Below are 16,244 nucleotides of genomic sequence, written 5' to 3' on the forward strand. Positions count from 1 at the left end.
GTTATATCCAAACAATAGTGTGCTTGCATTCTACTGAATTATATTGTTGGACAGAAAATATTGCATTTGTGAAACATGTCAATTACGAAAAACATTCAAAGACAGACAAACCAAAATGAATATTAAGCTAGTGTGTACAGCCATGTTCTTAAAATCGTCACACAGTCGCAGAGTTTATTCTGTTCATGGTACATCTCCAGACATAAATACAAATTTTAAAGGATGCAATGGGCACTTTGAAAATAGAATAAAAACACAAATTTAATATACACAAATATTTAAATATGTGTAAACATACAGATGTATGCACATTTTCAGCAGTTCAATGCAAAACAGAACAGATCCAAAATGAAATGATTGATGTAACTTTACAGGCAATTCTACAATGTATTTTTCTCATCTGCCTTACATGAACTGTTAGTACGTATATGGTAATGTTTAAGACCGTGTGATGCGTTTCTCCAGTTTATAGTGAGATTCTGAGGAAATTAGGGATTTGTTTCTAAGTACAATATGAGTACATCATGTTCCATAAAATCAGAATATGCCAACCAGGCCAACACATAGAGGTAAAGAAATATTGTAACGATCCTTTGAAAGGCAAACAAAACAATGTACTGTCTGTATACTTGCAAATTAGTAGGTTAACTTCAAATAGTTACATTCTATTTCTTTAACGTTTCCCTAAAATTTCAAGCAAACAGAAACTGCAAATATAAAATGAGCACCGGTTCACAATATATTACACATCTGTTATTGTATAATATACAAATCTGATACTATAATAGTCGACTAAATAATTCTAAAACTTTGTAATTCAGAATAATTCTATAAGTCTTATACATGAAACAGTGGTACATCAAAAAAAAAAATAAATGGCGTTTTGAAATAAAATCCTCTGCATTCTTGCAAACTAGGAAACAAAACAAAACAAAGACAAACAACACACCTTTCTCAATCGTTTCTCAAACCCTTTCTTCTATAGATTGGCATTTCTGTACTATGACATATTATTAGAGACTATACAGTGGAGAAAAATATCCAAGATATAGGAGAGATTACATGTTTAAGGTTGACTCAAATTGTTATGCATGACACTGTGAATGCTCCCAATATTAAAAAATAATTTCAGATGCAGCCATCACTTTGTCAACTGACTACATTTTACTTTTGCACCCATTCATTATAGAGAGATGAAAAGAAAATACAAACAGCTGGCCGTATCTATAGTAACATAATCATTGTCATTAAAAAGGATTATTTCAGCATCTATGTGAAATAACATGATTATAAACCATTAATTTACATTTGATTGTCATTACAAAATATCTATAAATCAAAGTCATCTATAAGGTATAAAAGCAGAACACATACATTTCTAAAAAATACCATCACAAAGAAATCTGAGAATGTCGTATATCATTTGTGGCAAGGCCTTTGAACAGTATGAGACGCCAGTTCACATTATACTTTAAAGTGTACACGTTTTGATATATGGCTACATGCCATGCCAAAGTCTACAGTTAAAAAGTACAGCAGGTGAACGCAATATCACTGACACCTTTACAATGTAATGCAGTCCAATTCAGTAGAACTGCAATGAACGCAGTCTTTATGAAGCTTATGATCAGTTTCTGTTTACATTGCGTCAGAGGGGCACTGATTGATGCCTATGATAATTTCTAAAACATATGGCTGTAAAATGATCATAGAGTTGAATTAACACCTCCGTGACAAAGTGCAGTGTCATTATAGTGTTCAACAACAACTGAACGCTACAAGCATCATAAAGGTAGTCTTGTTTTGCAGGGCAATTATATTTCTATCCGCTGGTGTTCATGAAATTGTGTTCACCCCACCTGTATATTGGCCATTATGTATTTACATCAGACAATTTTTGTCTACTGAATGAAAAAGATTAAAGGTATATATTATTAATTTGAATTTCAGTCTGTTATTGTCCCCTCACCATGCAACTGCCACATAATGTTTGAACTGTCTCACCTCAGTGAAAAAGCTAAAATCAAGTTGTTTTTATATTAACTGAACAAAAGCAGACACTTCTCTGCTGCTGTGTGACAAAAGTCCGGTGTGTGAAAATATCAGAATAAAATTCAAATTCAAGCTCTCCCTCTAAATTTTAACAAAGTGTCGAAGAGGCAAACGTTGGTGTCTCGCAAACCACTTATAGTAGTCCATTTTTCTCCATTCTGATTTCCAAAAAGAACAGTCATCCATCATATTTTCCAAGGATTTCTGATAACACGTTCACCTTGATCCACTTTAGAACATTGAAACATTGAGAACCTAAAGACAAAAAATTAAATAAAATTAATTTCAAAATCCACAAACTTATAAACAGGAAAAAACATCTTCTGGCACAACTATATTCATAATTATCCATTAAATGAGTCATGATCATGAGAAAACTGAGTTAGCTCATGATAACAGACCTAAACATTAGCATAATTAATCATGGCCACCCACAGCCTCTGTACAATACCAAATATCACATTTACATATTAGAATAAATAACTAAATAAAAAGCAAATAAGTGCATCGTGTTATAAGAAGTGGAAAATCCTTACTGAGTCATCCATGATGGAAGATGGATCAAAGTAGTCCGGCTTTAGTTCTGTTCTTTCTCTGCGATTCTTTGATGCCGGCTGAAAAATAAAAGCTCAATCAGAACAAAGCACCACAAAACGTAATGGAAATAAGAGACAGAAAGGCTATCTGTATAATACTTTAACTGTGGCAATTAAATGCTGACAATTACACTAAAAGGACACGCATTTCCCAGAGGAGTTTGTAAGAGACTGAAAAATAATCCAAATAATAATAAACTGTTTACTAACAAGTCTGTCATATCAACTTAAAGGCGCTGATCTGTCAATGTTGTGTTCCAAACTTGTTTCCTCTCGCCCAAAGTGGCCAGAAAATCAGTTACTGCAGATTTAAATTACCAGATCAATGTCCATTGTGTCAAAATCCATGCCCTCATTGATGTCCTCCAAGCGGTCCTCTGATGACATCATCACATCCTCCACTATTGGCTCCTCATCATCCTCCATGAGTCCAGAGCCTCGACGACTGAGGAGCACACATAGATACTTCTCACATACTGCTAAAATAGTTAAATTCCCCAGCTTTCTTCCACAATTCAAACCCGTTTAATGTACTCTGAAGTAGAATCTCACATTGCTTGCTGCATGTGATTCCTCATCTTGGCATAGTGCATGCTAACCCGCTCTTGCTGCTGACGGGCTTCAGCTTGTTGCCTCTGGGTCAACATCCACGTAACCTGGGTACTGTGGGACAGTGTTCAGTATTTAACATGACTTCATGTTGCCCATAGTTTAATAAAAGTAGGACAAGATGCTGGAAACAGAAACATATTGCAAATATTCACGTCACAGTAAGGTACAGAAATAGATATGAAGAAACGTTTTCCTACTTGTAATCAATGGTAGCCTGGTGGTGATGGTGCGGCTGCTGCTGGGGAGGCACAGGCTGATGGGGATGCTGCTCCATTGGCACAGTGTATGTGGCTGTGTAGCTGTCTTCCGGCCTCATCTTCTTTGGATCCCTCAGCACGGTGGAGGTGAGGTGAGGTGAATGCATCATCACTGGCGTCTGCATGTTCTGCTCACGGTTCACCCAAACTGCATCAGTGCTGCTGCAGCTGTTCTCTTCTGCTACAGAAAACAAATGTATGAAGTGACAGAACACTTTGTATTGACAGAGGAGGTGCCTCAAAGAATCAATGCATCCTGTCAGCGTACTCCATCGGGATAGCAACACCTCCTGCAGTTCGAGGGGTACATCTGCCTGCTCCAGTCACGGGGGTCATGAAGGTGTTGAAAGAGGCGAGCAGTCCTCTACCACTGAATGGAGGCAACTCTGAATCACTAATTCTCCATGTTTGTTATGACATGCAAACTTTTCACCGGTCAAATCAAATTCCTCCCAATGTTACGTCTGTCTCTGCCTCTGTATTTCACTCCGAAATACATCACAATACGAAAGCTTGATACTTCCAAAATGCTGTTTCATTTGGACTTTAAACACACACACAAAAAAAACACCACAGCAGCAGAGAGGGGACTCAATTCATATAGCACACAAAGTAAATCAAGGTATAATGATGTCCAAATTGCTTACCTTCAGGCAGTTTCCTTTTGCTAGCTGTGGCTGGCTTGGACTTCTTACTCCTGACGGTGGACCCTCGACTGCTGATCCCACTGATGACAGACATGGTGTCGTCGTCCCCTCCAACCTGCAGGGAGTTCCTGTACGAGATGAGGGGCAGCCAGCAGTCCTCTCGTTGTAGGGCCATCTGAAACGTCATGAATCGCTCCAGATACATGTGACTGTGGGAGTATCAGGATGGCAACAGTTAGGGACGTTTTCAGAGCTCCTTGTCACACTCTACGCTCACCACAAACATAAACCACGGCACAGGTCTTGTGGCTCAAACTTACACTGTTCTCTTGTCCTGCCGAATGAGTTTGCTGGAGAACTCGCTCAGGATGTCCAAAAAGGCCAGGTTGAGAGGTGGACTCCCCTCTCCTTGTGGACTTGGTTCCTTAAAAGCAAACTCAATTCCATCCCTAAAACAAACAGAGGGAAATAATGGATGAAATGTCTTTGCTCATTAAAACACACGTTACTTTAAGAGTGAGTTGCATACTTACTTATGTAACATGGCAATAGCCTCCCTGGTCTTCATCTGATCCAAGCCAAAAGTCAACGAGAAGCGTCGGGCGAGCTCTTTTATGCCACAGAAGGCTGACGACGAGCGGTCGACATTGAAGCCAAGTTCAGACAACATGTCATTGAATAACTACAAAAGGAAACAGCAGAAACACACGTTTTCCACATTCCTTTACAGGTGGAGTCACAGACTGAGGTCTCATACACTAAATGCATTTATGATCTGTTCTTAACTCAAGTATTAATACTTATTTTTTTTTTTTTACAATTCAGTCTAAAAACCACCATCTTACTCTGTTTGCATGACATACTGGAGCAACTTTTTTGTAAAAGTGATACATCAGAGGTTAGCGTGAATGTCAGTACATTTTCTTCGAGTCTCCACCTGTGCAAAGGATCTTACCATTTGCAGGCTCAATATGAGCGTCTTTGCACACTGAACTTTGTCGATTTGTCTCGTTTTACTCATCGTTTCCTTGATGATATCTCCATAGTCATTGTAAAACTAGAGAGAAAGAGAATGAAAACTGTTCATATGAGGAGCCGAGTAGGAGAAACTCCTCATGATTGATTTTAAAAAGGGGTTTGGACCTACCCTCATATACTGTTTAAATATATCTGCTCCAGTGTTCATTTCCACAACATTGTAAATGATTAATTTGCAGTAAGCAGCTAGAAGATTTCTTCGCTTGTGCAGAGCCTCAATTTTACTGGCTTCATCGTCCTGCTGTCCATCTGAAAAATACAAAATAAGACAAATATTACAAAAATAAACCACTAACAGCCTCCTCCAAATTTTAGTGTGGTTAATTAGCACAGTGGTGCTTGACGCTGACCTGTGCTGCTGTCATCATCCTGTTCAATGAACACTTGATCCAGAATGAAGTTGAGCAGCTCTGCCTGCAAAGAGGAGTCTGGCATATAGACCAGAGGCTCCAGCTGTTCCCGGCCTGAAGACATAATTTGGTGACTGAAGATCAATAGCAGATCACACAGAGTGGTGAAGGCCTGGAATGAACACAGCACTTTAGTATTAATGAAATCCTGACCACCCAAAGTTTCAGTGGCACTGGACATTGATGGATAAATGAAGAGTCCTCTCAGCATAAACCCACCTGTTCTTTCACTGCTGTGTTGATGCTGTTTAGGTAACGCTGACACATTAAGCAGAAAGCTCTCATTTGCTTTCTCAAGGTCACCACATCACCCTGAAAGGAGCAAATGTTTAGACAGTCCTGTAAGTGACAAGATCTATTCATTTGTCAAGATAGCAAACAGAATAGAGTGGAGGAAGACGACTGTGATGCGGTAGAACCTATTTGACAAATGTGTGCATAGAAATGTTTTGCTTATTTAACAGATGCCTTACCCACACCTCTCTTTACACACTCATTTTAACAAGCATCCAAAAAAAAGTGTCATGACCAATCTATAAATACCTTTAATGAACTGCCATCTGAAACCTTCGCTAGGTGCCACAGGATGATGTAATGTGTGCACTGCATTGCATGAATCACAATCTGGGGGGGAAGGAGGCAAGCACATCAGATGAGCCTTAATGTTCCATACAGTCTGCACATTTACACGCTCCTAAGTCACTGTGTTTGTTTTAGTTTCAGTTTTCGAGGACATTTCTGACAAAGTTAGAAAAGACTCTGCTGTTAGGGCTGCGATACCTGTTCAGGCATATCCCCATTCTGCAGACCTGTGTTGAGTAGCCTGTAGTTGCTGGTGAAGAGATCCCACTTAGAAAGGTCATGTGCACTGGAAGCAGAAAGAACGCAAGTGATAAATATTATATCACAACATAATTCATGCAGATGTCATTACTCACATCTTATCTCACCAAAACTCACTTCAATGCCAAATAGTACAAGTGGAGCACACACTATTACTTTGTTTTGAACAAGTAGCAACCAACTGAAATCATAAACACAAACGTGTTGACTGCTTTACTTATGGAAAGCGCTGATCTTCTTGAGCGTTGATAGAACCTGGTAGGCATCATCCTCATCTGGTTCTTCACCCTGACAAGAAGACATCAAACGCATATAATCCTCAGCATTCACCCACGGTGTCAAACAGTCCACAGAGAGGAAATCTTCCAGCTCCCACCTCTTGCAGAAAGTCTTCCAGGAGTCTATTGAACTTGTCCACCAGCTCATCCAGAAGCTGGGAGCGGGCAATGTCCACGCGGTTGAAGATGGTGAACTCTTCGTTGCAGAGATAGTGGTAGGTGGTAGCGCAGGCCTCCAGGACCTCAGTGTCTGTGTGCTTATCCTGGACCTCCCAGATTTGCCGCAACAAGGCGTCCAAATGCTTCATGAGAAGGTGAAAGCACATAACGTTGTTTCACCGACACTGCGTGCCATTTACAAGTCGCATCAACCAAGAACAAGTACAAAAAATGACAAACCTTTTCTAAACGGCCAGTTGTGTAGATGTCAAGATCAAAGTACTTCGGGATTTGTAGCAAATTTGTCACCTTATCAATATCAACGCAGTACTATGACAAGGAAAGAGAAAGAGTTAGGTTGAACAGTTAGGAATTAAACCTGTTGCCCAAATGCACAAGTCAACACTGCAGTGCAGAACCACCTTTGCCAGTAACAGAGGTAATGCCACTGCAAACATCTCTGTGATACGTGTCCGATCATCCAGCTGCGTTTTCTTCTCCTTTGCAGTCAGGACCTTTGCCAAACACAAAAACCCAACCATGTTAACAACATGAAAGCATTCCTGAAAGTGAATCCTCTCTACGTCAAGCACGAGGATCAGACGCTCACCCTCTTCCCTGTACCTCTGCCTACTGGTGGGTGGCATTCACACGCCTGCCGAATGGCACAGAGCATAATCTCGACCAGAGCCGTCTCCTGGCGATCGGTCAAGGCTAAAAATTACAAGCACAGAAGAGGAGCAATCACAGGAATTGAAGAGTGCAAAGAAATAAAATGATGCCTTCTGAACCAGTAATTGTCTGAACGAGTGGACCCTCACCTTCCTCTCCTGGCATCGGCTCATCCAGCAGCAGGCTGATCATAGACTCCCAGTCCTTCAAAAGCTCTGACGCACACTCCCACAAGCTATCCACCAAGTAGGCCCCATGTTCATGAAGCTGTAAAACATCAAAAAGGTTAAATGTTACTCAATCAAATTAAAATATACTGAAATAAAGTAACAGAACTTCTAGATAAACACACTGGGCTTTTTTATTACAGCGAGCACAGGGTTACCACCCAGAAGTGAGACACGCAGGCCTGGTTACCTCACTCTCCAAGAAGAAGAAGACAGTAGTCTTGATAAGGCTGCCATTGAGGCTCTGCCTGCCCCTCCTGGGTAGTCCCTCCTCCTCAGGGACTTGATGGCTGAAGAGCCTTCAAACAGCAAAATACAAAAGGCTGTTAAAAATGCCCGGTAAAGGCACACACACACACACACATATAGACCAGGTGTAAACCCATGTGAACCCAGGCTGACCATTACCAGCCTCTTCTGCAACACTTCTGCCACTTCAATTATGATATGACACAAATGTGTTGGAATTAAAGGAAGTGTGAAAAGGTGCCATAAAACACTTACTTCTTGAAGAGAAATTCTCCTGCTGAAACAGCGATGGGTCGATGTGCTGAGTAAACCAGATGATATACGCTCTCACAGTCCTCTGCTGTCAGAACCTCGTCGCTACTCCTGTTAGATGAGATGCATACATTCATAGTGATAGGTTAAATGCATCTGTGGTTGACAGAAAAATGAGCATTTAGAATTGTACTTAATGTGTGAAATGGTTTGTTTACTTAGTTCTCAGAGAAGCTGGATATGTAAAGTATGGATATAAAATCTCACAAAAAAATTAGCTTGCCATCATATATTAAATGTAACTCTGTTGGGAGGCTTTCTGTGTTTATCATGTTAATTTTAATGAGTGTGATGTTTCTACAGTGACATAATGTGGCTTCATAAAATAAGTTCAAATGCAGAATGGTGCCATTCAAGAGGAGCTGAGGTTACTCACTGTAAGACAAGAGTCAGTAGTTTAATGGCTTGCACTGCAACATCATATTCCTTGTCCAGAGTCATAGACACAATGCGGTCCTGTCAATGAAAACAACTTCAATACAGTATCTCAGCTGGACAATTTCCATAACATCAGCTGTTTTCTCATGCGTGGGTCTAATGAGATTTAAATTATGTTTTTGCTCTATACTTACTTGCATATAAAGACACAACAAGTGAAAAGCCTGTAAGCTTCCAGTACATTTCAATGATGTACAGCAAGCCTCTAGCTGGTACTGTAAGTGGTGCAGCTGCTGGCTCACCTTGAAGCGACTTGTGAAGAGCTCCAGCCGTGCACCGAGCTCTCTGTTGTAGAACAGGCCTTGCAGGGAGGTCAGGCACTTCAGCCGCACCTCTCCTTGCTAGAACCATGATAGAAATACACCAAACATTCACCACATTTGAACTCAAAACTTGTGCGTCAGTCTAGCACTTGTACTGCTGAACTGACAACTTAACGAAAATAACCACTCTGATGTGAATCCAACAGAACTAACCTTGTCATGCATTGTCCAGCCAACATACTTCAGGTAACTGTCATTGAGGAAGGCGTCACTGTACAGCTTCATCCACACTCCGATCTCTTCGATACAAATAGCTCGGATTTCAGCGATGGCATCACTGGCAAACACAAGAGAATTGATTCATGAGAGCCTGTGACACACCCTTGTGTAAACACAACCTTTTCAGAGCTGTCTCAAAGTACAATCATAGGGACTCATATTGGTGTTGACATTGCTTCCACACTAGAGGGCACCAAACAGCTAAGAATGAACACAGGAAGGTCCCTGCTTGTTGCGATATGAGTGTGATTAGAGGCACACCAGTGAAATCTCACAGTCAACATACAGTATGTGTAAGTCAATACGGGATTCACATACCGATATCTGTGAACAAACACTCCTTTGAAAATCGCATTCATCATGTTTTCAATCTCATCTTGATTTTCTTGAAGCTGAAAGATAAACACATAAAGATACTGAAATCATTTGCATGAAAACAGCCACGACAGAATTCCCTTCTTCTGTTACGGTAAACCCTCAAACACAAAAAGATTCAAGACATTTTGCAGGAAGAACCCTGTTTAATGTAATTTCAGTCATGTTAAAGGGTATGGTGGCATATTTGCTTTTCTTATTATCAACAACTTTCGGCCAACAACGTGTTCGTCAGCCCCAAGCCAACTGGTTCCTTCTGGCAGGCAGGCAATAGTTAAGAAGCATAAATTCATTTGTGGCTTTGCTCTTTTCATGGGATTTGTTGACACTGAGAAAAAAATTGAACATCACCTTCCTATTGTTCTTCTCACCTCTTTCCGTTTCTGTAACAGAAGCTCCAATCTATCATTGGCCCTTTTTGCGACCACCTTGTTCCTCTCTGCCTCATACTGTCTCTGTGTGTTGTCCATATTGATGCTCAGGTTCAGAGCCACATTCACCAAAGCTGTCATCAACTTCATGGCTGGCAAAGATGACACAGTTCAGATACACATCTGAAGGTATAACGGCTTCCGGACAATAAAAGCATGAGCGCGCAGACACGAATGCAAACAAGCAGGATACCAAGAGGAGAAACATGCATTAAAACTGACCTGCTAGTGTGCTTGTGTGTCTAAAGGCCCTGACCTGTGAGTCAGACAGGCCGGTGAGCAGGGAGATGAGCGTGTCCATCATATACTCGTCATAGATGATGCTGTACTGACACTGACGCACCAGAACCGCAATGAAGTCACAGAAGCTTATCCTGAATTTCTTCCACTGTGGTCCTGACAGAGTTAAGGGATAGTCACCGCTGTCCTGTTGGAGAGACGTGGTCAGATTCAGGGCAGGAGGGTCACATTTGTTTCATATTGTTATATTCCTCTTTTATTTAAAATATATGGGGAAAAAAACAAACAGGCTACATTACCTCATCGAACTCCTCAGTCATTTTTCGGATGATTTCGGAGTTCTGCATATGTCTGAACATCTCTCCACTCACAGCACCTATGAGAAGGATCACACAGTGGCAGCAAAGTTGACTGTATTCATTTGCTTTCAGGCAGCCAGCCTGCTACAGATTCAGGCTCATGGTGTCAGATACTTACCTTTACAGCCGGAGCACTGAATGAAGAAGTTGATTAAGTCCAACAGAGCAACGTCCCGGTCGTTTTTGTACGCCTCTATCCAGTCATCAACAATAGACTGGAAAATCAAACGTGATCATTAAAATGAGATGAGAAGAAACTACAAAACACAACATCATCTCTTCAGCACACTGGAGTATACCCACCTGTGTGGCACTCTTCCCTGATTTAACCACCTCAAACAGGGTCATGTTCTCCATCCCGTTCTCCTGGTGGTGGCCATTCACCCACCCAAGACCGGGACCCCTCCCGGCTCCCCCACCTTTTGCCGTGTCTCCATGTGCCTTCTTCCCTTTCCTGACTGGCTGTTGGGGAGAAATATGTTAAATGGAAGATGAAAGTGTGTTTGCATGACTCTTAAATGTGCATGGAGGCTGAACAGCTTATCAGACTACTTGGAGTTAACGTGTACATGAAATGGCATTTTATATTGTGATGTATTTGTTTCTGAGTGAAACAGGAGAGGCAGGTGGGACATGAGAAATTGGATTTTGATATAAGAATACAAAGAAGTAGATTTTTTGTTTTGAACATGTATTGTTCAATAGTTGCACATTATGACCGGGGATGTGATCTACAAGCATTTTTCATTACATCTCCACTTTAGAAAATGTGTCACAGCGAGGGACTGAATCACGTTACAGACATTTGATGCAGGTTGCAATGCAGCATTGACTGCTGAATAATATCACACCGTTTCCACTCTGTGAAGTTCCTGGTTCAGGGTGTTTCATTGCCTTCCACCCTCGCTGCGATCCTGATTAAACGTGGGTATGGAAAGTGAATAAATGAAGATATAAGGTGTGAAAAACATACCAGGTCTTTTCCTGTCTTTGCATTTTTGCCATCAGGATCCTCAAGGTCAGTATCTGAAGACAAGTGAGACTCTGCCTCTCTGTGCATAACACATAAAGTCATTACAAGCGCAGTACAGACTTTACAAATAACATATAAGCTCCGAGGGAAAACAGAACGGTGTCCATACTTACTGAGGACATTGAAACTCTGAGTGCAAATCCTGCGCTGCTATCATTTCTTTAACATTTTCTGGATCTGCTGGAGTAGGTGGCTTCTACTGCCTTGGAGCCCAAGTGAAAGGGTGTCTGCTCAGCTTCTCCTGGAAAAATAAGACAAATCACAGGAGTTTGTTGATGAATGACAACAGCGACACTGACTGCAATGAATGACAAACAAATCACAGTATGTGTTAAACACTCCCTCCATCATTAACTACCCTGATAGCAATGCGCTACAAGGCACTTCAGACTCTGTGCTCTGTGCCATAATAGAGAAGCAACACACAGCGAGGGTTGTCATGAGGTGCTGATCACTGGAAGCAACCGAGATCAGGAAAAAAGTGTTGCACACTCTCCACGTGCATTGTTCTTTCATTGTGATAATGTCTCGCCGCTCGGGCCTTCTTCAAGACCAACAATCACAATAAAACCCAGGCACTGGTATGCAAAATACACCACACCCTTGGAACACATCTGCTGGTGATTAGAGGTAAGACAAATCATCAAGAGTTCTTCAATAGAGGCAAGTTACAGAAAACGACTTCAGGTTGTAATCTATATTTAATCCATGAGGCGACAGGGTTCTCAGACAGTGAATCCAACAGTGGACACTAAAACATCTAAACTTCCTCCTCTTGGGCAGGGTGATACCTTCTCTCGGCCATTCTTGAGGCCAAACAGACATTACGGGTGCTTATAAAACATATACAAAGCCTGAAAAAGCACAGAGGTACATAATTCATTTAGTCATTCTTATTGGTATTATGGTTTTGTACATGCTGGCTCACTGTCATGCTGTCATGACTTACTGGGACACTTGACTAGAATAGAACCATCCTTAATGTTAGTAACACCTTTTTTTTTGCTACTTTGTCCACATATCTGTGAGGGAGGGGGTTCCTCAGTCACTGCACTTACTCACTTCCATAACATTACACACTTTGCACATTTTTGTCATCCTTTGGATAGCACAGCTCTTGGGTCTATTACTACCTAATGCTGAGGTAACTGATCGATTACTTGATGACATTTGTGATGACTGGTGTCTTTTTTTGACGACTGAATAATAGTTTGTCATTCATTGAATGAAGATAAAAATGCTCTACGTAATGTATTACATAGAATGAATTTCTGTACTATTTTCTGCATGCTTTAGTTCATTTCACGTCGCTGTTAGTTAATCAGTGCGGGTTTATTAACTGCTGCTGGCAGAGAAGGAGCACTCTGAAGACCCCCGTCTGGTAACAACTTCGGAAAGCATCTGTAACTGTAAAGTACACTTATGTGACACGTTGCTAAATAATTTGTAGGGCTGCCACTAATGCATCAATTATTTTCTTGATTAATTGATTAGTTGCTTAATCAATAAAATGTCAGAAAATGGTGATGTCCTCAAATGTCTTGTTTTGCCTTAAAAAAAATGACACAAACTGATTAATTGATTACCAAAACAGTTAGTGATAAATTGAGTAGTTCACAACTAATTAATTAATCGTTGGAGCTCTAGTTTAATCACAACATAAATAAATAAATGCAAAATATACAGTAATAGTTTATCTGCAAACTCACCACGCTGCACACACGCTGAGGCGTGTGTGTTCGTGCGTGCGTGCCTGTGTGTGTGTGTGTGTGTGTGTGTGTGTGTGTGTGTGTGTGTGTGGTCTTTCAATCTGGGATAACGCGTGGTGTTCAGATGAACCTGCACTTTCCACTCGTGGATGCATTTATGAAGCTTTTACCAAGCGGGCTGGAAAGTGCCACTGATCCAGGTTTATGTTCACTGTTACAATGACACAAGTCGGATTTTTATACAGTCCAATGAAGCAGACAAAGATCGCCTATATGCACATATTGTGAGAGAGGGGACACATGTGGGGGCGTGTTTAGACAACACTCACACTGTAGCGGATCATCTCATGCTGCATCGTAAACATGAGATCCGACTTCAGGGGGCAGAAACGGGTCTGTACGCTGATGTCAACTCTCGTTACTTTCTTGGATAAGTAATGTAGCTGGTATTCTCCTGAGTGTTGAAGGCAGGTTGTTGTGATTGTATACTCTTAAGTAACTTCGACTCTAAAGCGAGTTGATCCCGAAACAACCCTGACACGCGCAGTTGTATACTTCCGAACTACAAAGTGCAGATGTTTGTGCCTCCTGTCCGCGCTCGTCTCTTCCTGACGTGCCGTCTCAGCTACGACGGCAAAGCAGCCTCTAGCTAATGCGAGCTAATCACACTGGCGTATATGTTAGCCGAGACATTGTTTTGTTTGCAACTTTTAGACACCTTCTTTGACTGCTTTACTCGTGCTGAGCTACGAAGGACAGGGTCAGGGCTCATTTTGTGAATGTGATATATTATCAGCATCAGATTAGTTGCTAGTTTAGCTAGCATAGCCGTTAGCCGTAGCTGGCTAACGAGTGCACGAGCTGCTTCGCACCAGCTGGAAGGTTAGGTTGCCATCATTAATCACCTTATTTCTAATTTATTCAGATATAAGTCGTATTTCTGTGTCACTCTCTCATGTGAATACTAATGCGAAGTGCCCAGCCACATACCCAGTATAGCAGCATCAATGACAAACTCCCTGGATGTTAAGCTATCCGCCATTTTACAACTTACCTCGTTTTAAATCAAAGAGGGACTGAAACCAAATAATCCAAACGTTGCAGACTTTACAAAGAGAGTGTTTCCGTTAATTTCCTGGACAAACTGTCATTTTCCAAATCTCAAAAATAAACGTTTTATTTGCTAGCTAACGTTAGGAAGCTCCTTGGTGGCTAACATAGCAAGGCAGAGTTTGTATTTTCGTTGTTATGCACGCAGCACACACACCACCTGTCGGTGGCTCCGCGAACTGCAGGGAAGCGGGGTCACATCATGTGTGTCAGTGCTCTCCATGCGTCTTACTCCTGCTCACAGCTTGACTGACAGTCACCTCACACACTGCTGGAGGAATCAACACACGTCCTTTAGATCCCAAGTTTAGTGAATCCGAGTCAGTTCATCCGCAGTCAGTTGTCCGTCTCTGCGAGTGGACATACGCTTTAATTACCTTGATTACATTTGTATCATAAATGGGGTTTTTTTTGTTTTACATGAACATACAAATGTATCACCTTGTTTGGTCCATTCTGTGTACTCCTATGAAGTATTGCAGTAAATCACAATACTAACAAAAGTGTACTTAAAACATTATTTTGGTAACTACCATCAATATATGATAATAAAATACATGCTAACTTACATCTCAACGACTTGATAATGAGGGAAAAAGCTGAAAGTCTGGCTCATTGTTTTATCTATTCAAAGAATATTGTGACTCATTTCACCTGTCCCTCATTAGTCTTAAACACTAAAAATGTAAATACATATTGTAAATATATTTCTTACGATGGCCATATCACAATATCACACACACAGATGTGTGTATGCCAAGCAGCCCGTAAAGATCAGAGAATAAATGAAATGATCACACATGAAACAGTAAATAACAGGAGTCTATAATGGAAACAAAAGCAAAATTGTCACCAAAAAAGAAATAAAAGCAAACAAAAAGGTCCCAAAGTGGCAAAAACAAACTATAGCAACTATAGCAACTATGTGAAATTCATCAGTTTTGGTTTCAGTTACTTTTTGAGAGAAAATTGATGCATCTCACTTAGAAAAGCTAATCTGTCTGCTCTGTTCTGTGCAATTTGAAGAGTTTTTTCACATGTTTTTTGGCAACACTTGACCAGACGAGCGAGCAGTACTCCAGCTGTGAAACAACAAGTGACCGAACAACATAGATCAGTACAGAAGATGGAACATTCCCTTGAAATAGCAATGCCCTCTCCCATCCTGGAGACAACGGTCAGACCAGACCCAGTCAGTAAAAGATCTATTTTAACACCCAGTAGTTTGATTTTAGCGACCAGCTCAACTGAGGATTCTGTCTTTGGGTAAAGGTTTGACTTAAGACTCTGGACTGTTACGAAGCAGCAGAACAGCTGGAGCCAGATGCAGACGCAGATGAGATGCTTGTAGAAATTCTTACAGACTGAACCTGAACCTACCCAGACAGCCTGGGTAACATAGCAAACATTAGCCATGAAAATCATCTTTTTATCTCTGGGTTTCATACATCCTATCCCAATAAATTACATTAGAACTGCTGCTATTACTGTGGATAGTATTTACTGCTGATGTAACAGAACGGATGATATGAAACAGGAGTTCATACTGGTGTATAATCAAGAGTGTAATATAAACAGCACTACAAATAATGCCAGTACTTGTATACCTCCGAAGAAAACAATTACGGAAATAACCGTTTTGAATATCTGTGTTA

The 16,244-nt window shown here is 40.9% G+C and overlaps 1 protein-coding gene across 2 annotated transcripts; it reads right to left on the reverse strand.

The window, feature by feature from the left end:
- Positions 1-243: 243 nt before the first annotated feature.
- Positions 244-14,713, reverse strand: stag2a (STAG2 cohesin complex component a). 2 transcript variants are annotated; one of them, XM_076750445.1, is made up of 34 exons: positions 14,534-14,713; positions 11,884-12,011; positions 11,711-11,789; positions 11,041-11,199; positions 10,856-10,952; positions 10,678-10,754; positions 10,361-10,565; positions 10,079-10,230; positions 9,651-9,724; positions 9,267-9,390; positions 9,033-9,131; positions 8,729-8,808; positions 8,296-8,403; positions 7,982-8,090; positions 7,714-7,831; positions 7,503-7,606; positions 7,315-7,407; positions 7,133-7,222; positions 6,832-7,035; positions 6,673-6,743; positions 6,393-6,480; positions 6,156-6,236; positions 5,832-5,924; positions 5,553-5,724; positions 5,312-5,451; positions 5,120-5,221; positions 4,698-4,846; positions 4,485-4,613; positions 4,165-4,373; positions 3,458-3,695; positions 3,201-3,311; positions 2,967-3,093; positions 2,589-2,666; positions 244-2,307 (listed from the first exon to the last, which is right to left on the reverse strand). In XM_076750445.1, the coding sequence occupies exons 2-34, from the start codon at positions 11,925-11,927 to the stop codon at positions 2,284-2,286; spliced, it is 3,828 nt and encodes a 1,275-aa protein (XP_076606560.1). In that variant the 5' UTR covers positions 11,928-12,011; positions 14,534-14,713; the 3' UTR covers positions 244-2,283. The 2 variants fall into 2 exon arrangements, with proteins under 2 accessions (XP_076606560.1, XP_076606559.1); XM_076750444.1 differs by having other exon boundaries at positions 3,458-3,698.
- Positions 14,714-16,244: the final 1,531 nt, after the last annotated feature.

Source organism: Chaetodon auriga, chromosome 15 (genome assembly GCF_051107435.1).
Source record: "Chaetodon auriga isolate fChaAug3 chromosome 15, fChaAug3.hap1, whole genome shotgun sequence".
In the NCBI taxonomy this organism is placed as follows: Eukaryota; Metazoa; Chordata; class Actinopteri; order Chaetodontiformes; family Chaetodontidae; genus Chaetodon; species Chaetodon auriga.

Bases quoted from the DNA above. Each gene is read 5' to 3' on its own strand.
- stag2a (XM_076750444.1), bottom strand. From the start codon at position 11,927: ATGATAGCAGCGCAGGATTTGCACTCAGAGTTTCAATGTCCTCA. The intron at 8,404-8,728 runs GTGAGTAACCTC...CTCATCTAACAG, and splicing joins CTACTGACTCTTGTCTTACA to GAGTAGCGACGAGGTTCTGA. The intron at 2,667-2,966 runs GTAATTTAAATC...TTTATTTTTCAG, and splicing joins ACACAATGGACATTGATCTG to CCGGCATCAAAGAATCGCAG.